This window comes from Pan troglodytes, chromosome 7 (assembly GCF_028858775.2).
Source record: "Pan troglodytes isolate AG18354 chromosome 7, NHGRI_mPanTro3-v2.0_pri, whole genome shotgun sequence".
Taxonomy (NCBI): Eukaryota; Metazoa; Chordata; class Mammalia; order Primates; family Hominidae; genus Pan; species Pan troglodytes.
Window position 1 is genome coordinate 31,131,547 of NC_072405.2, and position 25,802 is coordinate 31,157,348.

A 25,802-nucleotide genomic window follows, 5' to 3' on the forward strand; every position below is an offset into this window, starting at 1 on the left:
AGCTCTGGGCATCTGTCCTTCTACCCTGTTGAAGTCCCTTCCTGCTGCCCCTCCCCCCACCTCCCAGCATCTCCAGATTCTTCCCAAACGCTCCGGACTGTGGGTTCCTCCTCCTCGTCTCTCTGCGAAGCAACAGAACCCGCTGCAGGAGGAGGGTGTTGCTCTCTCCCGACTCTGGGCCACTGGCTAATTTGCCCCTCAGTCTCTGATCTCTCCACACCAGCTCCACCGTGGTCTTTCTGGATGGAGGTTGGCAGGGGAGCCCCAAGAAGCCCCTGGGCCTTCCCACCCATCCCACTACCCCCATGCCAAGGCTGTCTCTCACCCGGCACTCCTGGATTCCTGTAGCTGCCCCCAACACGTCTCCTGCCATGGGGCTTGTCCTTCTCCAGTTTCTGCCCAAAGCTGCTAGCTGACTCCTTCTCCTAAAATGAGAGCTGTTCAGGCCTCGCCCCTGCTCAAGGGCCCACTCTGGTCTTCTGTGGTCTGTAGCTAAGCTTTGCAACACTGACCTGACACTGGTTCCAACCACAGGTCACAAATCACTAGAGAAGTAGGTTCCCAGGCAGGTGTTGCTAATAATAAAGCTTCAGTGAGTGACTTACCTTCAAAAATAAATGAGAGTGGCTTCCACATTCTCCCTCTAATAATGCCAATCTCGTCGGTGTTCCAAGATGCTTTGTTACTGGGAGAGCAAGCGCGCAGGGAACCGCGAGGAACTTGGAGCTTGTTTTATGTGTTCGGAGACCCAGGGGAGTGTGTTGTGCGTACGAACATTTTGGCAGAAAGAAAAGTCGAGGGCTGCTTAGTGGAGGATCAAGTATGGAATTATAAACTATCAGAGCCTGGTGTTATCATCAAAATCCACCTCCCTGTTTCTGTTTGTAGGTGGGGTAATAGAGACCCACAGGGCGGCAGAGACTAGAGCAGCATCACCAGCTAGCAAGCGGCCCAGCATACATGTCTTCCCCATCCTGGCCCCAAGCTCTTTCTGGAATATCATTCAGTCTCCTGCTTAGCAGAGCAGACCCCGCATGGCCTCCAAGGCCCTGTACCGTGAGACCTCCCTGCCTCTCCTCACTCTCCTCCCAGGATGGTGCTCTGTTCTAAGTGGGCTGGGGTTAAGCTTGTTTATAAAGTCGCAGCACCTGAGGGCCAATCTAATCCGACCTCTTGCCCAATCTCTGGCAGACGACTTCTCCTTGAATATCTCCAGACACAACACACTCGGCCCCTGAAGACACAGCAGCCCTTTGGCTGCAAATATCACGTTCGTATCCCACAGCCAGGCCACCTGTCTTGGCCTCTCCTGGGAGTTCCAGGCTCATTTCAATCTCTCACTTAAAATCTAAAAGGCACCTCTGGCTGGGCACGGTGGCTCACACCTGTAATCCCAGCACTTTGGGAGGCTGAGGTGAGCAGACCTGAGATCAGGAGTTGGAGATCAGCTTGGCCAACATGGTGAAGCCCCATCTCTACTAAAAATGCAAGATTAGCCAAGTGTGGTGCTGCAGGCTTATAATCCCAGCTACTCAGGAAGCTGAGGCCGGAGAATCGCTTGAACTTGGGAGGCAGGGGTTGCAGTGAGCTGAGATGGCAACACTGCACTCTAGACTGGGCAACAGAGCAAGACTCCAACTAAAAAATAATAATAAAAAAATAAAATAAAATAAAAGGCATCTCTGAGTGAACATGTCTAAGACAGAGCTTGAGACTCCCCCTTGTCTCCTCACCTGCCAGGCCTCCAGTATCCTCATCTCAGTAAAGGGCACCATTGTTCACTCAGGCCCCAGAGCCAGGGGCCATCGTTGCACCATCCTTCACCCTCCACGTCTAATTCATTGGCACGTCCTATTGGCTCTCAACCTCACAACGGGTTCTGAGGCTGCTCTCTCCATGGCCACGGCTGTTGCCTTGGTGCAAGTCACCGTCATCCCTCTCAAAGGAGCAAAATGGTCTCTTACAGCTGTCTTGGGCCACTCCACATAGCAGTTAGATCTTTTAAAAGTGCAAGGCGGGGGCTGGGTGCGGTGGCTCACATCTGCAGTCCCAGCACTTTGGGAGGCCAAGGTGGGAGGATTGCTTGAGGCCAGTGGTTCAAGAGCAACCTGGGCAACATAGTGGGGCCCTATATCTATAAAAAATAAAAGTAAATAGCTAGGCCTGGTGGTATGCACCTGTAGTCCTAGCTACTTAGGAGGCTGAGGCAGGAGGATGACTTGGGCCCAGGAGTTGGAGGCTGCAGTGAGCTATGACTGCACCACTGCACTCCACCCTGGGCAACAGAATGAGACCCTGTCTCCTGAAAACAACAAAAATGCAAGGCAGTTTTTACCCCGTGTTGGAAGTCCTCCCACAGTCTGTGTGCCAGACTCCTTGCCCAGGCCTGGATAAAGACCGGACATTGGCGGTTCTCAACCCCAGATGCACATTTTTTCTTTCTTTCTTTCTTTTTTATTATGATGAGGTCACTTAACATGAGATCCACCCTCTTTACAGTTTTTAAGTGTACAGTATGGTACTACTAAGTATAGGCACCGTGTTGTACAGCAGATCTCCAGGACTTAATCATCTTGCATTACTGAAACTTTACACCCGTTGAACAGCAACGCCCCAGTTCCTCCTCCCTTTGCCCAGATGCATATTCACATCCCCTGAGAAGCCTTAAAAATAAGGATGCCTGTGCTCCACCCCCAGAGATTCTGATTTAACTGGTCTGGGTGCAGCTTCCTTGGTGATTCTAACAAACGGTTAGAACCACCATCCTTCCTGGTCTCCCTTGCTGCCTCATGACCTCATCTCTTCCATGCTGCCCCGTGACCACTCTGCTCCAGCCACACCAGTCCCCATCTGATTCTGGAACACGCCAGCTCCTTCCTGCTATTCCCTCGGCCCGGCTGCCCTGTCCTCACAGGGTTGCCTGGTGAATTCCCACTCTGCTCACAGGTTTCCTTCTCTGGGGAACTTTCCCCCCTCCCTCCTTCTCATCTCCACGGTTCTCAGGACTCAACTCCATCCTAACACTCCCCACTCTGTAATGGAGTCATTGATTTTTCTCCTCTGCTCCCCTCACCAGACAGGGAGCTCCTTAACAGAAAGGATGTGATTGCATACAGGTCAGCACGGAGGACTTTTAGGGCAGGTCAGCTACTCTGCATGGTACTGTCGTGGTGGATACATGTCACGATGCATTTGTCCAAACCTATACAACATGCAACATCAAGAGTGAACCCTAATGTAAACTATGGACTTTGGGTGATAAAGATGTAGGTTCACGGATTGTTAGCAATCGCGTGTTTTGTTTTGTTTTGTTTTGAGACCGAGTTTTGCTCCTGTTGCCCAGGCTGGAGTGCAATGGCACGATCTTGGCTCACCACAACCTCCGTCTCCCGGGTTCAAGTGATTCTCCTGCCTCAGCCTCCCGAGTAGCTGGGATTACAGGCATGCGCCACCATGCCCATGTAATTTTGTATTTTTAATAGAGACAGAGTTTCTCCATGTTGGTCAGGCTGTTTTTAAACTCTTAACCTCAGGTGATCCTCCCACCTCGGCCTCCCAAAGTGCTGGGACTACAGGCATGAGCCACCATGCCCGGCCATGATTGCCAGCATTAAGTTCGTCAATTATAACAAACATACCACTCTGGTGCCAGATGTTGATAGTGGAGGAGGCTTGGAGCAGGCAGCAGGTATATGGAAACACTGTGTACTCTGCTCTCTTTTGCTATGAACGTAAAATGCTTTAAAAAATAAAGTCTATTTAAAAAAAAAAGTAAAAAAAAAAAGGGATTTGATTGCATAAACTTTTTGATCTGCAGTGCCTGAATGAAACCTATTGCCTAAATGTGCTAAGCACATGCTGAATGAATGAATGAATGAATGAATGAATGAGGGGTCTGATAGATGCACAGAAAGGAGAGGTATAACTCTTCAATGGTCTAAAACCTTTACTTTTATTGATGTGGCCTAAGATGATATTAACTGTCTCAACTCCCGCACTGTGGCTTGACATTCTATTATTAGCTTAAAATTTAGATTAAAATTAGCTTCAAAACTAGCTAAAACTCCTCTTGATCTTTTCCCCTCATGAACCTCTGACATGCCAGATCTTCCCCCTTCTGTATGTGTGCAACTGATTTAGAACCTAAATATAGAACTTTAGATTAATACCTATTAAATTTAAATTTCTCAATGCAGGCACATCCTTTTGATTTGCCAAAATTAACTGTTTTGTGTTACCCATCGTATTAGCTATTCCTTGAAACTTTGACCTAAAATTTGGTGAGCATGCTATCCATAAAGATACTGAACAAGGTAGCCGGGTGTGGTGGCTCACACCTATGATCCCAGCACTTTGGGAGGCTGAGGCGGGCAGATCATCTGAGGTCAGGACTTCAAGATCAGCCTGGCCCACATGGTGAAACCGTCTCTATAAAAAATACAAAAATTAGCCAGGTGTGGTGGCATGTGCCTGTAATCCCAGCTACTCAGGAGGCTGAGGCAGGAGAATTGCTTGAAGCCAGAAGGCGGAGGTTGCAATGAGCCGAGATCATGCCACTGCACTCCAGCCTGGGTGACAGAGCAAGACTGTGTCTCAAAAAAAAAAAAAAAAAAAAAAAAGGTATAAACAAGGTGAGGCACTCAGGCCAGAATCTTGCAGCATGTCACCAGGGACCAACTTGAAGATTGGTACTAATTCATTTGTCACCTCTTCAGGAATGATTTATTAACAAGTCACAAACTCCCACCTACCACAACAGTCATTGAGGCAACATCTCTCCCCCTTGGCCAAAAGGTTACCACAATTGACTTGTTCTAATGCCTGGCTCAGCCAAGCTGTACTGTGCTTACTGACAGCATCTTCCTGGTCCAAGGGGTCAGTGCATTTCCCAACAAAGAAATCTGAGTGGTCAGGCATGATTTGTTTTTGGTGAATCTATGCTGACTCCTAATGTGCACTGTTTTCTTTTCTGTATTGTCTCAGACCATCTGCTTATTAAACTGTTTTTGAATTCCGATGTTTTGATGAGGACTGATATTACACTTACCAGCCTAAATTTGGGAATCCACATTTTCCTTCCCTATTTCTGGAAATGATTTCGTGATTGCAAATCTAAGCTCTTTCTGGACCTTGGAGGTGTAATTCATTTAGCAATCTCAACTCATTTAAAGCAATGGCATGTTTGTGGATTGCAGAAGGGTTTTTTGTAAGAGGGGACAGAGCAGGTAACAGTCCGCAAGGCCTAGAAGGTTTGAGCAGGTCTGAGACACTACAAGCAGATCAGCAGGAGAACACGAGGGTTGTGGGGCAGGCAGGGTTCAGAGCCTCAAAGGTCTTGAATAACACACTGGGGAGAGGGGTATCTGTCTGAGATACTGGGGAATCACTGCAGTTCTTCAAGTAGGAAAACAATATGATCCTATTTAGATTTTAGAAAAATCATCCCATGAAGGAAAGATTCACATTTTTGTAGACGGTGAGATTATAGGAGGGGAACCTTTTAGTAGATGTTTGCAACAACAATCTAGAGACATCTATAACAATCAAGGGCCTCAATTAACTCACCCATCTTGTCTTTTAATTTATGTTTATGATTCTTTTTTTCTACCCCATTCAAATGTTGAGCTTTTAATTACGCTGTTCCTTTCCTGAAATGCAATTGCTTGTATCCTCTGACTTTTCCAGGCCTGCTCATAATTTCAACTCTTATCTACATTGTGAAGTCATCACAGAGTGATGCCACCCCATCCATATATCTGTCCACCTACCAAACCTCCACCTCCATCCATTTATCCATCCATCCATCTACCCAATCTCTATCCATCCATCCATCCATCTACCCACCCACCTACCCAACCTCTGTCCATCCATCCATCCATCCATCCACCCTCCCAACCTCTGTCCACCTATCCATTCATCCACCTACTAAACCTCTATCCATTCATTCATCCATCCGTCTATCCACTCACCTAACCAATGTCTATCCATCCATCCATCCACCTACCTACCTAATCTTTATCCATCCATCCATCCATCTGTTCATCCATTCATGCATCCATCCACCTATCCAACCTCTATCCATCCATTCATTCATCTATCCACCCACCTATCCAACTTCCACCCATCCATTCATCACTCCATCCATCCATCCATCTATCCATGCATCTGTCCATCCACCTATCCAACTTCCATCCATCCACCCACCCATCTACCCAACCTCTAGCCATCCATCCATCCATCCATCCCTCCATCTATCTATTCATCCATCCATCCACCAACCACCCACCTATTCAACCTCCATCTATCCCTCTATCCATTCACCTACTCACCTCTATTCACCCATTCACCCTTCTCTTCTTCCATTCTTTACTCATTCATTCATTTCTTCATGCCTTCATTAATTCAACATTTACCGAGGGCACTTAATGTTCTGGGCTAAGTGCTAAGAATATAAGAAGACACATTTCTGCTCTCCAGGAACTCATGGTCTAAGAGGGAAAAGAGACTCATAAATAATAATGAGGGCACTAATTGAGGTTTAACTGAGTGTGGCAGCAGCACAGCAGGACTGACTAACTCAGTCTGGGGGTGGTAGAGCAAGCCTTTCGGCAGAGGTGACATCTGAGCTGGGCCTTGAAGTAGGAGGAGTTGCCTCACGGAGAAGAGGAGGGTGCTCCCAATTCCCACAGCAATTTGAGTCTAAAAAGCCCACTTGGAGTTGACTAAACCATTGAGTATTGCTCTCTCATTATATCCTATATGTTGGCCTTGTCTTTCCAACTGGGCAGCAGAAAAACCACATTTTAAATCCCTAACATGTACTCATCAGATTTGATTTGATTTGATTTTTTTATTTATTGTATTTTATTAGTAGCCACAGTGCTGAGAGCAATGTGGGTCAAACAATCAATCCTAACGGCTACCTGTTAAGTCTGATGCCCACTGGTGGCTTCTCTCCTTCAAGGTCTTTAAAGCGATAACCACACAGGCAGCTCATTCTCCTGGCCAGGCCCTGCCCTACTTCTTGGGAGTGACATACATTTTGTACCTTCGAAGACTCGACTTTCTAAGCTTCCTATGGAGGATTGAGGGTGGTAAAGGATGGAAGGAGGAGAGAGCCAGCATATACATAGCAACTACTAAGCACCAGGTGCTACGTGCTGGGTGTTTCACAAATGTTATCTCGTTAAATCCTCAACATTCCTGTGAGGTCGACTTTAGTTTCCTCTTATACAGACGAGGAAACAGATTCAGGGAGGTAAACAATTTGCTCATAGTAAGTAGAGAATCAATCTCCTGCGTCCACACTGCACTTGGAGCCCCGGTCCAGGGCTGTGCATGGCTGAGGCAGGTGTGGCTAGAGGTAGAGGTGCCACCAATCTCAAACCAAACTGCTTACACCAGCATCACCAGCTCTGAGCCCCCACACATGGCCACAATATAAGCTGTCACCTGGGCTGGGCCTAGGTGGTGGGTGTGGAACCCGTTTAGACTCTGGAGTAGCAGTATGGCCTCATGAGTAGGCATGTAGGTTTTGGGCTCCAATCTCAGGCAGCCACTTGCTAGCTGTGACATCTTGGGCAAGTTGCTTACCCACTCTGGGCCTCAATTTCTTATCTCCATTATCTCTGTCTTTTATGAGGACTGCATGAGGTGCTTATGTAAAACACAGCACTTGGCATCACTTGCCAAGTGTATCAATGATGTTTTTCTTATTTTCCTTCTTCCTCTTCCCTCTCTCCTTTTCTTCCTCCTTTTTATTCTCTCTTCTTTAGTTATTGTTGTTGTTAATATGTTCTATGGATATGAGCTATAGGAAGAGTATCTGTGGCCAGGAGAGACAATATGCCAGGTGGAGACACTGTGGGAGATGCCAAGGGGCACACCTTACAGGTCACCTGCACCAGCCTTCTACCCAGTGGGAAAATTTCCTGGGTCACCCATGGATAATTACTGTCATTAATAAAAGCCTGCTCCTTGGTGGGATATATGCTCAGTTCTTGTGCAGTTCAAATTCTTAGAAAGTTCTTCCTCATAAGGGACCAAAATGTGCTTCCCTGGAAAACTTCCCCCACTGGTCTTGATTCCGCCTGGTGGAGTCCAGCAAGATCTCTTCTGTTTTCCAACGAGATTTCCTTAACTCTTTAAAGGCCATTCCTTCTCGTGTGTCCGCAGTTGTTCCAATAGGCTAGCCTTTCCTACTTCCTTCCGCTGCTGCTGACCTGATGTGGTTTCTACAGAACCTGACCATTCAGGTTGCTTTCCTATGCTGGTCATTATCCCTCTTAAATTACTGTGGCCAGAACAGAAGACATTATTCCAGTGTGGCATAAACAATGCAAACAGATAGAACTTTCTAAGACCGAGGAAGGATCACCATGCTTCAAAGATGCTGCCCACCCTCTCCCTCTCCCCTCCCCCACCGCCAACCCCATCGCTTCCTAAGAGCATCTGCTCAGGGGTGGGTGTCTGAGGCTCAGAGGACAGTGAAAAGCCCGGATTCCTCATGTCAGGGCAAGGGTGGATTTGGGCTGTTGGTCTTATACATTTTCTGGCTTTGCCCATGAAGGAGTGCCAGGAGCCACCAGCTGCCCCCTCAGAGCTGAGTTCAGAGTTGGGTGAGCGAGACTGTGCTGTTCCCTTTGGGGTGTCTCATGGAGGGGTGTGTGTGTGTGTGTGTGTGTGTGAGAGAGAGAGAGAGACAGAGAGAGAGAGAGAGAAAGAGAAAGAAAGAGTGAGTTTTCTGCCTGATCCAGGAATTCTCCTGGATGGCAGAATTGGTTTCCATAACGACTTTCTGATATAAACATATTTGATAAAAATAAGTTAAAAGTGGAGCTGTGGTGGAGCACAGAATCTCAGAGTGCTGAGAGAGAGAGAGAGAGCGAGAGAGAGAGAGAGAGAGAGAGAGAGAGAGAAACCTCCTAGAAGAACAGCATTTTCTTTCTCTTTCACCCCACCTAGTCAGCCTCTCTATACACGCTTGCCATAAACCAACGAAAAAGCTTTGTTTACAATATTCCTGTATATACTGGCTCCCTTCCTGCATGTATACCTTATTCATATCCACACTCTCTCTTTCTCTCTCTCTCTCCTTAGTTACCTGAAGCACTACAGTATGTATGGGATAATATGATAAATTCATTTCCAATTCACTGCATTATCCCTTGAATATTTTAATGACTCATTGAATGAAGTGAAAAAAAGCTATTTCAAATGAACAATTATGCTGCATTAGTCTAAGGGCTGATTATATTTAAACACTGCTCACATGGATAACAGGACACAGCGACCTCAGCATACGAGAGCTAATTTGGCTCTTATCTCCAAATAATTTCACATCGCAAATTACCATGAAAACCTGAAGGGCTTTAAAAACATTCATCAAAAGATAATATTTCTCTTTGTAGCAACATTTTATTTAAATTATTTTGAATGGGAGCAAAAGCATCTCTAGGGCGGGACAATGACAGCAGAGTGGGACTGTGAGTGATAAGGAGATGGCGGGGGCACTGGCTTCTGTTAAAAATAGAGGTGGGAAATGTTGGAGAGGAAGGGGCTGCAGCCCCAAATGTGGGCAGTGCACCATAGGCCTGGCTGTCACTTGCAGCCCAGCATCACACCTGGGCTGTGGCCTGGGACGGCTCCAGGGAGTCTGCTCTGGTTCAGGAGGTCACAGGGGATCCCTAGAGGTGGAATGATGGGACTGACCAAAGGCTTCCAGGCTCCAACATGCTTTGGTTTCCTCAAAAGCCAGCTGGGGTCACGTTAGGTCCTCCAGGCTGGGCCTGGACTCATCTAGTTTCAAAGGGCAAAAGGATGAGCTGTGTTGGGCACTGTCTAGAATTTTCACTTTGCAAAACTTGAGTCCAATTGTCTAAGGGAATTTGCTAAATCATAAGTAGCTGCTATGGTCAGATGTCAAAGTTGGGGGCTGTAGGGGAGATAATTACATTTACCAAGGTCCTACTACTCTGTGTCAGAAGGCTTAATCTCATTGAACGCTGGGAAATAGATATTATCATGCCCATTTTAATGATGAAGAAACTGAGCCTCAGAGGCTTCTCCTCTTTGCATATGTAATTTCCTTTTTCCTTGTCTCCACTCTGAAGAGTGAGGATTTCTGTCAGTTTCACAGAGGCGAAGTTGCAGTCTCAGAGAGGTGAAAAAACTTGCTCAGTAGTGGAACCGATCACTCAAGCACAGGTGTCCTGGCACGTGCTACCTACATAACTAGAAAGCAGGGAGCCATAATTCTTGCCCTGTTTATTGGATTTCCCATTATCTTATTCACCTAATGTACTTAGAGGTCCTTCCCACCTGGAAGCAGCAGAGCCTGGATCCTCCTCTAGTTCATCTGACCCAAAGTCCGAGCTCTTTCCCTTTCCCTTCAGGGTGGCCACACACAAGTCTGGTTAATAATCACCTGGTTTACGGCCACCTCTGTGCTGTCTCCATCAGCAAGCACTCTTTATGGCTCATAGATCTGAACCTATGTGTTAGGAAGCCTAAGTCATGCCTTTTAGCTGCTTATTAGTTAAAATGGATCCTCACAGTACAGGTCAAAGCATGCATGGGAAACTGCACAAATATCAGTGGCAAAACTGCAAATACAGCTCTAAAGAAAGAAGTCATTATTAATCCCATTTCCTTGGTTTGACCTCTTCATCTGAACTTGCAGGCCTGATAAAGATTGTTTATTCTGTTTATTATCATTAGTGGGGTTCTGGATATATAGAAAATGAGATTATATCATTATTTTTATATCGATATATTTAAATTTCTACAGGCTCTGCTGCTCCATTGATTAGGCACAAGGATACACGTGCCGCTTCCTATAGTGCCTCTCTCTAGGGACGCTTCTCCTCTTTGCATATGTAATTTCCTTTTTCCTTGTCTCCACCCTGAAGAGTGAGGATTTCTGTCAGTTTCACAGAGGTGAAGTTGCAGTCTTAGAGAGGTCAAACAACTCGCTCAGCAGTGGAACCGATCACTCAAGCACAAGTGTCCTGGCATGTGCTACCCACATAACTAGAAAGCAGGGAGCTATAATTCTTGCCCTGTTTATTGGATTTCCCATTATCTTATTCACCTAAAGCACTTAGAAGCCCTTAGGAAAAAACCTCTAATTATGGAAAAATTTAACCCTACAGAAAAGTAGACAAAATAATGACCTTTAGAGACCCTTTTAATTCAACCCAGAATTGGTTGCATTTACAGTTGCCAAAGGTTGAGGGCACTGAATGAAAGGGAACCATGAACTTGCCAATTTCCTTTTCTTTCTTAAAACAAAAAAGATATTCAGGGCAAATTTTAGAATCATTGACGGTTTCTAGGAAGATTTTCTTTTTTGGAAGAAAAAAGATACTCTTGTCTCCTTAATTGTTCTTAGTGTTCTTTGTCACCAATCACAATATTCTTTGTGGAAAGTATTAATATACCATCTTCCCGTGTTCAATATCCCCATTAACAATAAAAAGTCTAATGAAAATATCTGCATGAAAAGCTCTGAACACTAACTTCAGAGACAAATAAAAGATGAACCAATAAGTGTTTCTTTGAAAATGAATGATGCAAATTAATTGATATCCTAATGAGCTTTCAGCATGAAGATTATTAGTTAGATGGAGTCGGAACTGAAGATCATCTTTAAGGAAATGCTAAGGACACTGCAGTCGGGGAGAAAGATGTTATCTGTCAATGCTCAGTTAGAAATCGCTCTTGCTCAATGAGAACTTTTCAAAGAGGGAGCCAAGTGGGACAGCATACCTTATGTATCTGTCTCTGCCTGTCCTAGCCTGGCCAGGTTCGGAGACTGGAGCCTAGTCCTGTTCCTGAGTTGATGGAAACCCACAGGTATAGGAAGTTCCACCCCAAGCCAGCCTCTGGGGGTCTCGTAATACCACCACTGTGCTGCAGATTCCTTCCTTGGTCTCTAGAATAGAAGCCCTGTGAGGGCAGAGCCTTCCTCAATTTTGTTTGCGTTTGTGTCGCCAATGCTAACCTAGCTACCTGATTTACAGCAATAATAATATAACAGCAAGTAATGATGTAGAGTTTACTATGTGTTCTGGGTATTGTTCTGAGCACTATCCTTAAAATAATTCGCTTAAGCTTCATAACAACAGTGTGAAGTAGGCATACTACTATCTCCAGCTTACGAGTGAGTATATTGAGACACAGAGAGGTTGATCTTGGGCTAGTTAGCCCAAGATCACACAGCTAATAATGGTAGATTAGGAATTCAAACCACAGCAGTCTGGCTCTGGAGTCCTTGCTCTTAACCACTGTGCTATACTGAATAGTGTTCTATATATATTTCTTGAATTAAATGAACAAAGGGGTACCATGAATTAATGCCTGGTCCCTACTGCCAGGCATCTAACTTTTGGTTTTTATTTAAGTTATCCAAAGTTCCAGAGCTTTATCCTACTCCGTACTAAACCCTGCCAGCCCCTCTTTGGAGTGGAGGTGGGGGGTGCCACAGATATTTCTTGTATTCCTAAAAACTCGTTGCTGTCCTGTTTCAACCCAGATAGGCTGTCAAAAAATTGTCCCTACTGAAGGGCTCCTATGGCCGTGGCCTGATCAACCATCCAGTTAGACCTGGCCCCCTAATATCAGGGTCAGCTGAAGTTCCACCAAGTTTGCTTCTGTGGTCATTGTGAACCACAGGGCCATGGTCCCTCTCTGTCTGCAGAGACTTTATGGCAGGCTTTCCTACTAAGGCTGCTTGGGTAATGATGGTATTTAGGGTGTAGTATTATGGGGTCCAAAACACTTACCTAGTGTGTTTTATTTAACAAGATAGTATTCACTGGGGACAGTTCCCTGGAAGCATCTACCCATAAAGGATAGTTAGAAAAAGAACTCTGGGAGTGAACCGGGGGGTGGTGGAGGGAACCACAGAGATGATGTCTTCCATGTTATAGAGAGGGGATAGTGGCTCCTTGTCCTAGTGGAGTTGATGGGAGAGATGTGATGTGAACTCAGGCCACATGGTACGGCAGGAAAGGCGTGTGACTTGGGGTTAAGGGACGCGGATTGAAGACTCACCTCTCTTACCCACTAGCTAAGAGATGGCATCATTCAACTTCTCTGGGCTCTGCTTTCCCCATCTATAAAATGAGGATTATGTCTATTTCACAAAGTGGTGTTGAGTTTCAAGAGTTTTAAAAGTGCTTTTCGCTTGAAAATTGCTCCACAAATGAGTGATGTTAAGAACGACCGAGGCATCCCAGCTCTATGGTCTTCCTTCAATCTGCTCAACCCCTCTGGATGCTTGTTAAGCCAGAATGCCGTGTTCTCCCCAGACCGACCGAGGTGGAAGTTCTGCGGGTGGGGTAGTGCCTAGGCAGCTGCATTTTAACAAGCTCGTCTGCCAATTCGAATGCACTCAACTGTTTGAGACCCACTTAGCAGTGGTGAACACCAACACAAAGGAAGTACTCTGGGTTTGATCAGAGCCTTCACTTCCTCTGGTCGAGGTCTAGAATCTGAGACCTAAATGAATTTGGTTGACACCGTCTCTGTGGCTGGTGGAATTTTGGGGAAGGTGGGCAGGGCTAAGTGGATATCGCTGCCGCTTCCTGCTGAACACTCACGAGGGAAGCAGTGCAAATGTGACGGAAACCCAAGCCTCCTCCGGCCTGAGCGGGAAGGCCGAGGGCCGCACCCGGGCAGGTGGCACTGGTAAGCTCTGTGGCTTAGCAGCCTTGCCGGACAGCTGCCACCTGTCACCTGCCACCTGTTCTACTTCTAAGCTGGGCTGCTAAGGCTAAATTCATGTTCGTTGTACAGAGCTCCTGTGAGAGGCCCCTTCTGAGTATGGGGGTAAGGGGAGTGCAGGAGTCGGGGGTCTTCAGGCTTGGAAGAGAGGCAGCCTCATGGTCCCAAGTCCTCTCAATTCTGAAGTCATCCCACCCTAACTGCTTTTGCACTCCGGCCTCAGGACCGCCAAGCAGAGCTCCCTAACAGGAAGCCCTGTGTGCCTGGGGTGGCTGTGAATGTGACCTTCAGAGCAATACTTCTCTCTTGAGTGTTTCACCCCTGAGACCGCTGGGGAGGCCTAAGTTCAGAAAATGACAACGCTCTAGCCTTGGGGGGTGAGGGGGAGATGCCAGTTCTTTCTCTTTCATGCCCACTGCTCCTCTCCCCTTCCTGATGGCTCAAACCTCCCCGCTTTGTCCCTTTGTGTGTTTACGGTGTTTGGCCAGGGAAGTGTGTGGAGTAACAGAGGTGGCTCCAGCACTGCCCACGAGGCTGCTGCTTGGGTCTCCCTTGAGGAAGCCCCTTCCAGGGCCATAGGCAGGGCTGCCTCTAAGGATGGCTGTCCACCTGAGCTCCGTGGGAGGGGCCCTGGTCACTGGGCCACCAGCTGGTTGCCAGGGTAACTACCCTCTCACCCCCCTACTCCCACCCAGTGGCTGCGAAAACCCTGCCTTGCTCAGGATAGTCACAAGCTAGTTCAGATTTCAACCCCTTCCTCCACCCACAGTTCTAGAAGGAAAAACACAAACTCCTCATAGTTGCAGAATCGTCTGTTTTCCAAAGTGCTCTCGTAAGTCATTGGCTCATCATGACAATCACAGCAAGTCAGCAGCACGTTTCCCATATTACAGAGCAAGATGAAATGCCCAGAGGAGCCGACAGAGGTCACTGAGTTGGTAGCCAGCCAAGGTCCAAACCACATCCAAACTTTGTTTTTCTAGTTCCGAGTTCCCACTATCTTACAGAGTTGATGCCTTTGTATACTGTTTGCAAAACCCATCTGCAGGTGTTCTAGGCACAGATTCGTGACTGTTTGAGGCTAGTGTGGACTTCCCCAAAGAGCACTGCCAGGCACTCATGAACAAAAGGATTCAATAATCAAATGCAACTGGGAAATCCGTGTATATGATATAGAGCATACTAGACTAGTAAAAGCTCCAAAAGCCCTTGAGTGAGAAACAGAATGAATTCAGTTCAACCCAGAGTATCCAAAACTTGTTTGGCAACACAGCCTTTCCCTCCCACATAATGGCACAAACAAGCCACCAGATTTGAGGACCCTCCCTGAAGAGGGTGAGCCAGGCTCCTTCACAATTATCGTGATGACAAAGACACAAAGATGAGAGGCGGCCACTTGTTTCTGTACACAAAGAAAAGGAAGTTGCTGTGCCTCTCTCACGCCCCGTGCCCCATCACGGGGAGGAGCTCCAGGACTTCTCCTGGCCGGTTCTGCCTCCTGCACGTCTCAGAATCCCCTCAGTGCCCCCAAATCCAGTGGTGTGCTGAAGCCAATTGTTAACGTTTCAGAAACAGTGTGAGTCAGTTGTTAAATCATCAGGAGCTTGAAATTAAATCACCACTCCCGTGGTGGGAGTATTTATTTATACCATAAAAATCAGCAAACACTAGAAATCAGGACTCTCCCCACCCTTCCAGAAAGCTGGGTTACCAGCATACCACCGGCCCTGGGACGCTTTTTGAAATTGTTGGAAAACTTGGGAGGGCTCTGATAGCTGAGTGCTGGGGGAGATGGGACACAGAAGTCCTCGCTTCAACCCTCCTGGATGAGAGGTGGGAACTGCACTGAATGATAATCTTCCAGATACAACCCCAAATGAGTCAGAGAGTGCCTCTTGGCCTGCTTACCTTGATATCTGTTACCAGCCAATGTCTCCAGAATCTCTGTCTGGGTTCTGCTCTGCTAGGGGCATCTGGATCCACCATCACCAGGATATAGGTTGCGCCCTGTAACACATGTACCAAAAAGTAATGTAGCGTCATGGCTGAAATAGGAAAATATCACAGGGCAGACCTCCTTTTCCCGCCATTCCAACCAAGAATGGCTGAGTAGCCCCTATGGCATCCCATCCAGTTTATCCTTGCTCTCATGACATCCCTCTCACATCACGTTTATCCTCAGAGAAATGGCATCTGTGAAGCAGACAGCAGGACTCTTGGCTTCCTCTTTGTGAGGAAGAATAAATCCAACAAGATATACATACCAAGCACCTGGGAGTTCTGAGCGCTGTGCTGAGTGCCGTGGAGGAATCAAGGAAACCTAAAACAGGCCTCTGGTCCTCTCAAGAAGAATTCAGTGTAGTTGGAGTGACTTGTTTATCAATTCAACAAATATATGAGGACTTATTTTGTGTCAAGAACGGTACCTATCACAAAGAACACCAGGATTCATTCATCCCTTCAACAAGCCTTTGCTGAACACCTACTATGTGCCAGAAGCTGCTCCAGGCGCCAGGAGGCAACAGAGCACAAGACAGTAAGGTCCATACTTTCAGGAAGCTTTTGTTCTAGGTAAAAGACACAGATAATAAAAATAAATAAATAAGCAAGGGAACGTGTGAGTAGTGCTATGATGAAAATAAAACAGGGTGGGATGAGAGGTGGGAAGTGTTCTGGAAGGAAAAAAAATAGCTGCTATGAAGGTCTTCAGGTGGGAAAAAAGTAGGCTTTGAGGAGCAAGAAAGAGCATCATTGTGGCCAGGGACAAGCAAGGGGAAGGGTGGACATGGCAGGTGCAGGGGAGGGAGCAGAGGCCAGGCCACAGGGGGCTCTCTAGGCCTGGGTAGGGAGTGGGGTTTTATTCAAAGTGCAACACAGAACTGTTTCAGGGTTTTAGGCAGGACAGTGATATGCTCTGATTTATGCTTTTAGAGGATTCTTTTGGCTGCTGAGTAGAAAATGAATGATCTCCAAAGGCCAGAGAGGAGGCCAGGAGGCCAGTTAGGAGACTCGCAGTAGCACAGGAAGGATGTTGGTATCTTGGGCTAGGATGGCAGCAATGGAGACAGAAACAAATAGATGGGTTGGGGGAGTATTTTTAGGTAAAATCGGCAGGGTTTGCTGATAGATTCAAAGGCACGGCAGTAAGGAGGGGGATGGAGAAAGAGAAATTGAGGATGAATCCTGGGTTTCTGGCTTGAGCAACTGGGCCATTTAATGGCACAAATAAGACTTGGAGAGGAGGCTGTTTGAAGGTGGACATTCAGAGTTCTGGTTTAGATATCTTAAGTTTGAAATGCCCCTCAGAATATAGGTATGCATGTCGGTCTGTACTTCAGAGGAGAGATCAGGACTGGGTGAATAAATTTGGTAGTCATTGATATAGAGATGGCCTTTAAATCAGTAGAGCAGACACAGAGAAGAAAAGAGGTCTCATGGCTGAACTGTAAAACATGCTACAATTGAGAAGAGGGGAGAATCAGGGAAAGGGGACTTTGGAGCCAAAAATTTAGGGGAACACCTGGAGAGCAGGTGTCACAAAAGCCAGGATAGAAAGTGTCTCCAGGAAGAGAAAGTGATCAGCTATATCAAATGCTGCTAAAAGGTAGGGCCAGATGAGGACACAGATGTGACAATCTGATTTGACAACTTGGATATCACTGTTATCACGATAAGACCAGTTTCAGTGGAGTAGAAAGGACTGATGCTTGGTTGGAATAGGCTGAGCTGAGATGGGAGATGAGGAATTGGAGATAGCTATTAGAGATAGCTATTAAAGATGATCATAAAAAGGGAAGTTTTGGTAGGAAGGACAGCTGAGACATGGAGTGGCTATAACTAAAGAGGAAAGAAGAGTCAAGATTTTTTTTGTTGTTTTTTTGTTTTGTTTTGTTTTTTGAGACTGAGTCTCTCTCTGTTGCCCAGGAGTGCAGTGGTGTGATCTCGGCTCATTGCAAGCTCCACCTCCCGGGTTCACGCCATTCTCCTGCCTCAGCTTCCCAAGTAGCTGGGACTACAGGCGCCCGCCACCACGCCCAGCTAATTTTTTATATTTTTAGTAGAGACGGGGTTTCACCGTGTTAGCCAGGATGGTCTCGATCTCCTGATCTCATGATCCACCTGCCTCGGCCTCCCAAAGTGCTGGAATTACAGGTGTGAGCCACCGTGCCCAGTCCAAGATATTTTTTAAAGAGGGGGATGATGTTTGTAGACCAATGGAAATGGTCCAGTATAGAAAGGGAGGTAGAGATGACAGAGAGGAGGAAGGGGATCATTACAAGAGCTTTGGGAAGTGGAGAGGGGACACGATCCAGAGTGAAAGTGAAGGGCTAGATCTTGGGTAGAAGCAGAGGACGTGGGTTCAGATGCAAGAGAATTGGAAGGTGAGATAGTGAGGAATGAGGAAATTGTCTTCCGACTGCTTCTATTATTCAATGAGTTAGAGGCAAGTTTATCAGGGGAAGAGGGATTATAGGAAGTTTGGGGACAGAGAAAAAGGTGTGAGATAGTCATTTAAGAAAGTGAGAAAATGAATATACCATAGGTATGTGGTAGGTTACTAGATAGTATTACATTTCACAGTTGTGTCCTTTTTAACTGTTCAAGTACAGGTGTGGAATACGTGGTAGTTGGGTTTAACTTGAATGGGAACTTAGGTGTGAATATGAAGGAAGAGAGGGAAGCGAGAGAGGAAAAAGTGAGTAAGATGAATGGAGTAAATGGAAAACTGTCCTGGCCCTCCCCTTGACCGGGAGAGGCAGGCACACCCTGTTGTTCTAAATGCTTTCTGACGTTCTAAATGCTTAAGCAGAGGAGCATTTATCAACCATGGAGGGGAAAGGGAAAAGAGAGATTAAATCTCTCTACCCCAGGAGTCCAGGAAGGCTGCAGAGTTGTCTTTTGAGCTTGATCTCAAAGGCAGGTAAAGTATCAGTAAAGTATCAGGAAAAGCACTCTCTAGGGACTTGGTAAGGGCATGTGCAAAGGCAGGGGTGGATTTTTGGGGAATGGCTAGGCCGTAAGGCATCTGAAAAGAAATAGTGGGTGACAAAGCTGAAATGGGTATTGGGACCAGAGAACAGAAAGCTCTGTACGTCATAAGTTGTTTAGAATTTATTATGCAACAGGACCCACTGAAATTGTTTGAACAGGCAACTCATATAATCAAATGTGCGCTTTGGGGCTGGGCATGGTGGCTCACATCCGTAATCCCAACACTTTGGGAGGCTGAGGTGGACTGATTGCTTGAGCCCAGGAGTTCAGACCCACCTGGGCAACATGGCAAAATCTTGTCTCTACAAAAAATACAAAAGCTAACCAGGCATGGTAGCCCATGCCTATGGTTCCAGCTACTCGGGAGGCTGAAGTGGAAGGATCGCTTGAGCCCAGGAGGGTGCAGTGAGCCATGACTGCACCACTGTACTCCAGCTTGGATGACAGAGTGAGACCCTGTCTCAACAAACAAAAAACACATGGGCTTTGGGAAGACACATGATGAGACATGAAGAGGATAGAATAAAGGATGAAAAGGAGAGCAAAAAATCCAAACAAACCCTGAAAACTGCAATACTCTGGAGAAAGACCACAGGGATTTCCATTCAAATAGTAGTAATAGAAAGGAGAGACATGTGTACTGCAGAACTCACAGCATGAGGTGACCGGGTAGGGCAGATGTAGGAGAGGAAGAAGCCAGGACGACTCTGAGATTCTGTCTTGGGCAGCTTGGTGATAATGAAGCCATGGATATTAGGGGTAGCAAAGTCAGGGGGACAGTGAGGCAGTGAGTTTGGTGTTGAAATCAACAGGGAGAGATGCCCTGTAAATGAAGTTAGCTCTCTCTCAAGACTTGGCAAATGTGCAGTGGACATGCAGAGGGACAAATCTATAGATTCATGGATTGCCTGGGGAGAATCTGTAGAGTGAAAACAAAAGAAAGAGTGTGGTGGAACTTGGGAACTCAAAGTGGGACAAGGAAGGGAGAAAGAGGCTGAGGAGGGCCGGGTGCGGTGGCTCATGCCTATAATCCCAGCACTTTGGGAGGCTGAGGTGGGCGGATCATGAGGTCAAGAGATTGAGACCATCCTGGCTAACACGGTGAAACCCCATCTCTACTAAAAATATAAAAAATTAGCTGGGCGTGGTGGTGGGTGCCTGTAGTCCCAGCTACTCCAGAGGCTGAGGCAGGAGAATGGTGTGAACTCGGGAGGTGGAGGTTGTAGTGAGCCGAGATCGCGCCATTGCACTCCAGCCTGGGCGACAGAGCAAGACCTCGTCTCAAAAAAAAAAAAAAAAAGAGGCTGAGGAGAAGAGAGTTCGGAAGAGAGCCAGGGGAGTTACTGTCATAGATGCCAAGAGAGAAATGAAGGAAGGGATAAAGGTTGTGTCAGTATCACAGTCATCAAGGCAGATGAGGGCCACGAAGTGATTGTTGGTTGTGACAATGAGGGGATTATGGACACCTTTCCAAAGATGATTAGTTTAAAGGTAAAAATAATGACCGTTGGATTTTAAGACCCAGAAGAAGCCGTAAACCACAAACTAGATGCTATAGGAAATTAAATCAGATAATGAGAAGATAAACCCAAGAAAATCTCCAAGGACTCAGAAGAAAAGAAAATAGTAGGTGAAAAGAAGGAATATATACTAAAGTGTGTGTGTGTGTGTAAAATCCCAGTAGAATCCCATAAAGAGAAAACTGTACATAGTATCTGACACATCCAAGAAAGTAATAAGAAAATAAAAAGAAACAAAGTGTAAATATGATAAAAGAAGAAATGAAGAAATAAAGCCATATGCCCTCTCTCTTTTCCTTTCTTCTTCTTCTTCTTTTTATTTTTTTGCAAATGACATGATTGTCTACATGAGAAATTTTAAAAAATCAACTGGAAACAAAAGTAATATTCAGTAAACTGTTACAAATTATACACAAAACTGGTACTTTCTACATATTAATAATAGTCCTAAAGTATACATTTAAGATCCCATTAACAATGGTAACAAAAAATGTAAAATAAGTAAGAATGAGCTTGATGGTAAATGCAAGATTATATGAAGAAAACAAAAACATTATTGATGCACGAAAGAAGGAAACTTGGATAGAAAAAGAAATACAATGCTTTTAAATTGAAATAATCATTTTGCAAAAATGTCAATAAACCTTCAATTAATTTTTTAATCTGGCACAATTCCAATCAAAATCCTAAATAGATGTTTTGTGAACATCACAGAATAATTCTAAAGGTAATAATAAATGTAAACAACAAGTAAATAAAGGAAAAATAATTATCCAAGGCAATATTGAAAAAGATAAAATACAGATGGTAATAATTTTGGAGATATTAACATATCTTAAGCTACAATAATTAGAACATGGTGTTGATTAATAAATACATAAGTAAAGGAATCAAAATAGAAAATTCAGAGAGAAAGTTGAGTTTTCAATATATGTATATTTACTACATGATAGTTATAATTTAAAATGTTATTTAATATATGACAAAGTAATTTCAGATCAGTGGGGAAAAAATGGATTATTTTATAAATGATATTGGGAAAACTGGCTCACTATGTGGAATAAACAAACTTAGGTCCCTATTTCTTTCAGACACCAGAAAACTTCCATATTTAAATATGAAAATGAAAAACAAGCTTTCAAACTGGTTTAATAACATAATATTAAATTTATGCAATGGAACACTCTGTTAGAGTTAGATCTTTATATACTCATATAAGAAATTATCTAAAATATACTAGTATGTGAAATAAGTAAGTTACAGAATAATGTGCATGATGTCTCAAATGTGCAGGAAAACTTTATATATCTAACTATATATATATATCTTTATAGATATATTTGCATATGCATAGAAAATGTCTGAAAAAATACACACCAAACTGTTAACAGTAAATGTCATGAAGGGAAGATTGATATATCTAACTAGATATAATTTTGACTCTTTTATATGGCATAAAAAGTCCAAAATAAAATTCAAAGACAATAAACTGAGGGCAAATATTTACAATATCTATGAAAAAATGTGAATATCTTTAATATACAAAGTACTCTTTAAATCCATAAAAAAAGACTAATAACTCAATGGAAAAATGGATGAACAGCGTGAATGGGTAACTCATAAAATAAGGAGCACAAATGATCAAAGACCATACGAACAAGTTTACTAGTCATAAAAGGTATGCAAAAAATAAAATAAGATCCAATCTTTGCCGATAAAATTAATAATAGTTTTCATGTTTATCTCGAGTTTTTAAGGTATGTAGAAACAATGGGTAGATCTCCAAATCCTATGAATTCTATAATGTCATTGTCTATTTTTTAAAAAGGAGAGAAGACCAAAACCACATGTTGTACACATGTATATGACTCTATGGAAAGAAAACCAGAAAAATAGAAAGTTAAATGCTGACCGATGATCTCTAAATGATGGGATAATTATGAACTTTATTTTCTTCTTTGTAGTTTTTTGCATTTCCCAAAGTTTATGCAATAAAATGCATTGCTTTTATACTTAGACAAAAAGATTTGCACTCAAGGAAAAAAAAAGTCACGGTGAGAAGTCCCAGAACCCTCATTCTTCTCCTGTTTAAACAATAGCCAAGGGAAGTCTTCTCAGTGGCAGACTGCTCTCCCTCCCTGCCCTGATGTTCCCCGTGGCCCCTCCTGTCCCTAACCCTACACTGCTGCCTGATTCTTTAGGACAGCGCTCCCCAACATTTTTGGCACCAGGAACTGGTTTCGTGGAAGACAATTTTTCCCCAGATGAGGGTGAGGGGTAGTTTCAGGATGATTCAAGCACATTACATTTATTGTGCACTTTATTTTTATTATTATTACATTATAATCGATAATGAAATAATTATAAACTCACTGTAATGTAGAATCGGTGAACACCCTGAGCTTGTTTTCCTGCAACTAGAGGGTCCCATGTGGAAGTGATGGGAGACAGTGACACATCATCAGGCATTAGATTCTCATAAGGAGCGTTGCAACCTAGATTCCTTGCATGTACAGTTCACAGTAGGGTTTGTGCTCCTATGAGACTCTAATGCCACAGCCAAACTAACAGGAGGTGGAGCCCAGGTGGTAACAGGAACAATGGGGAGTGGCTGTAAATATGGATAAAGCTGCACTCACTGGCCCACCATTTACCTCCTGCTGTGTGGCCCAGTTCCTAACAGGCCATGGACTGGTACTGGGGGTTGGGGACCCCTGCTGTAGGGTGAGTCTGCATTGCAGGGCACTGTTGCAGATGGTCATATCCTGAGGTTTACCCTAGATCTCCTCTCTGCTAAGCAGCCCCATAAGAGACGTTTTCAAAGACTTCTGTGGTGGTCTTGCAGACCTCTCTCAATGCAATCAGGGAGCTGGGTCCCAGACCTTTCATGACGGTCATTGCCAACAGAAGCTCCTTAGCAAATGTTTGGCAGAGGTGGCAAAGGAGTGCTTGTTCACCAAAGGAAGTGGAAAACAACATATTCAAGAGCTTAGCCCTTAGCCAGGCTCCTTGAAGTTGGGCCCACCCACTTCTGTAGGTCCATGGAGCTGACAGGATGGAGTAGTGTTCAGAGGAGATGAGCACGTCTTCCTTCTGGCCGGTGAAACTAATTTCTGACCATGGCAGCCCATTCTTTAAGCATAGCCAAGACAGAAGAACGTGCCATCAACACTTCCAACAAGGGAAGTGAATCTAGGGAATTTTATACTTGCCACGTTTTCTTGCCTAGGATAGAGACTGTTTTATACTTCTGTAGGGGTATAGACCTAGTAAAATGCCAGCCTTTAATAGGTGCCCATGAATGCTTATTACACCATGGACTGGTGGTTCTTAGCTAATTCCTTCTCTTTTCTGGCTTGCTCCTAAAAGATGAGGTAGCTGAGCCAGGTGATCTACTTTCCCTCGGGTTCTAACATCCACATGGTGGATTCAGAGCTATCTAGACATACCATAAAAATAAGACTGCTTATATGATCCAGCAATCACACTTTGGGGGATAGAAATCCAGGTGTCACTGCAGCACTATTCACAATAGCCAGGATGAGGAAACAATAGGATGTCTATCAACAGATGAATGGATAAAGAAAATGTAGTATATCCATACAATGGAACACTATTCAGCCTTAAAAAGGAAATACTGTAGTTGGTGACAACATGGATAAACCTTGAGGTTATTATGCTAAGTGAAACAAGCCAGTCACCAAAGGACAAATATTGTGTGATTCCACATACATGATATATCTAAAATAGTCAAACCCACAGAAGCAGAGAGGAATGGTGGTTGCCAGGGATGGCGTGGGGTGGTGGGGGGACATGGGGAGTTGCTCATTGATGAGTATAGACTTTCAGTCATGAAAGAAATTCTAGAAAGCTTGGTGTACAATACCGTGTCCATAGTTAACAATATCATATTGTACACTCAAAAATCTTTTGAGTATATCTCAAGGTAAGTGTTCTTATCACAATAAGATAAAATAAAAATAAACTAAACCCACTTGAAGAAGGCAGGATGAAATCCAAGTTCTTTCCAAAGACACTGCACATCTTGAAGCCTGACAGCACACTCTGCTGGCAAGGCTGTGGGGAAACTGAGGCTGCATGCATTGTTGTAGGAATGCACAATATGAGTGATGTGCCTTTTTACTCAGTGGTTCCACTTCTGTGATTTTTCCAACTAAAGATATCTGCACACTTATGAAATGACTTTTATATAAGGTTATTCATTTCAGCCCTGACACAGTAGAAAATAAGTGAACATTGTTGGAAATAACTCAAGTGCCCATGAGCTGGGGATTGGTTAATAATAAACAATGATATGTACTCAGAGTGGAAAACTTCGTAACTGTAAAAAAAAACCATGAGGATCTCTAAGATCTGATATGAAAAGCTCTCCAGGATAACTTTAGTGTAAAAAGCAAGGTGCAGAACAGCATATCTATTGCTTTATTTTTATAGAAGAAGGAGAAAATAAGATATTTCTTCACATTTGCTTGTATTTACATAAACAAACTCTGGAAGGGTGCTTAAAAAACTAAGAGAGGCTGTGGGTGGTGGTATTGATATGGGTAGATGAGATAGAGACATCTATATGTGTGTTCTATCATTCTGATTTTTAAAGCCATGTGAATACCTATTACCTGCTAAAAATAAACCAAACTTATAAAATAATGTGGAATGTGCAGCAGTCACGTAATATTTTGGAGGTGTATCATCATTATCCTGGAGACATCAGTCTCTAGTTCTCTTTCACTGATGCTGAGAGGTAAAGAAGGATGGCCTTGTCCCTTTGCAGCAAGGAGAGCTCAGAGAACCCTCATTCCACTTTTGAAGGTTATTTGGGGAAGTGCAACTGCTGGAATAAGACCCTGGGTGCTACGGAGCAGGGCATGAGCAACGTGCAGGAAGCCACATTAACAAATCACAATACTTTGGGATGATGATGATGACATAGAAACAGAATTAGATCTGGATTTGTCCAGATAAAGTTTTAAAAAACAGCTATATGGAGGTATAGTTTACATATAATAAACTTCACCCATTTTAAGTGTACATTTCAATGATTTTTTTAAAAATGTACAAAGTTGCGCAACTATCACCATAATCTAAATTTAGAACATTTTTATCATCCCAGAAAGAAATTTTGTACCATGTATGCAGTCATTCCTTACTCCCCCCGCCAGCTCCAAGCAACCATGAATCTACTTTCTGTCTCTGTAATCTCCTTTTTGCCCTTCCTGGACATTTAATATAAATGGAATCATAATACTTGTTTTTTTTGTGTTGGCATCTTTTACTCAGCGTAATGTTTTTGAGGTTCATCCATGCTGTACATGTATTAGTACTTCATTCCTTTTTATTGTTGAATAATATTTCATTGTATGGATAGAGACCACATTTGTTTATCCAATTGATGGACATTTGGTTTATTTCCACTTTGGCTATTATGAATGATGCTGCTGTGAACATTTGCTGTAAGTCTCTGTGCAAACACTTGTTTTCAATTCTCTTGGTTAGATGTCTAGAGTGGAACTGCTGGGTCATATTGTAAATTTATGTTTAACA

General features: G+C 44.3%; 1 protein-coding gene across 2 annotated transcripts in view; it reads right to left on the reverse strand.

Moving 5' to 3' along the window:
- Nucleotides 1–25,802, reverse strand: part of PEBP4 (phosphatidylethanolamine binding protein 4) — a 228,327-nt gene that overhangs the window by 89,121 nt on the left and 113,404 nt on the right. For both annotated transcript variants that reach the window (XM_016959222.4, XM_003311642.7), the window contains exon 4: nucleotides 15,637–15,735. In XM_016959222.4, the coding sequence (XP_016814711.1) occupies nucleotides 15,637–15,735 (99 nt within the window). The remainder of the gene's footprint in view (nucleotides 1–15,636; nucleotides 15,736–25,802) is intronic.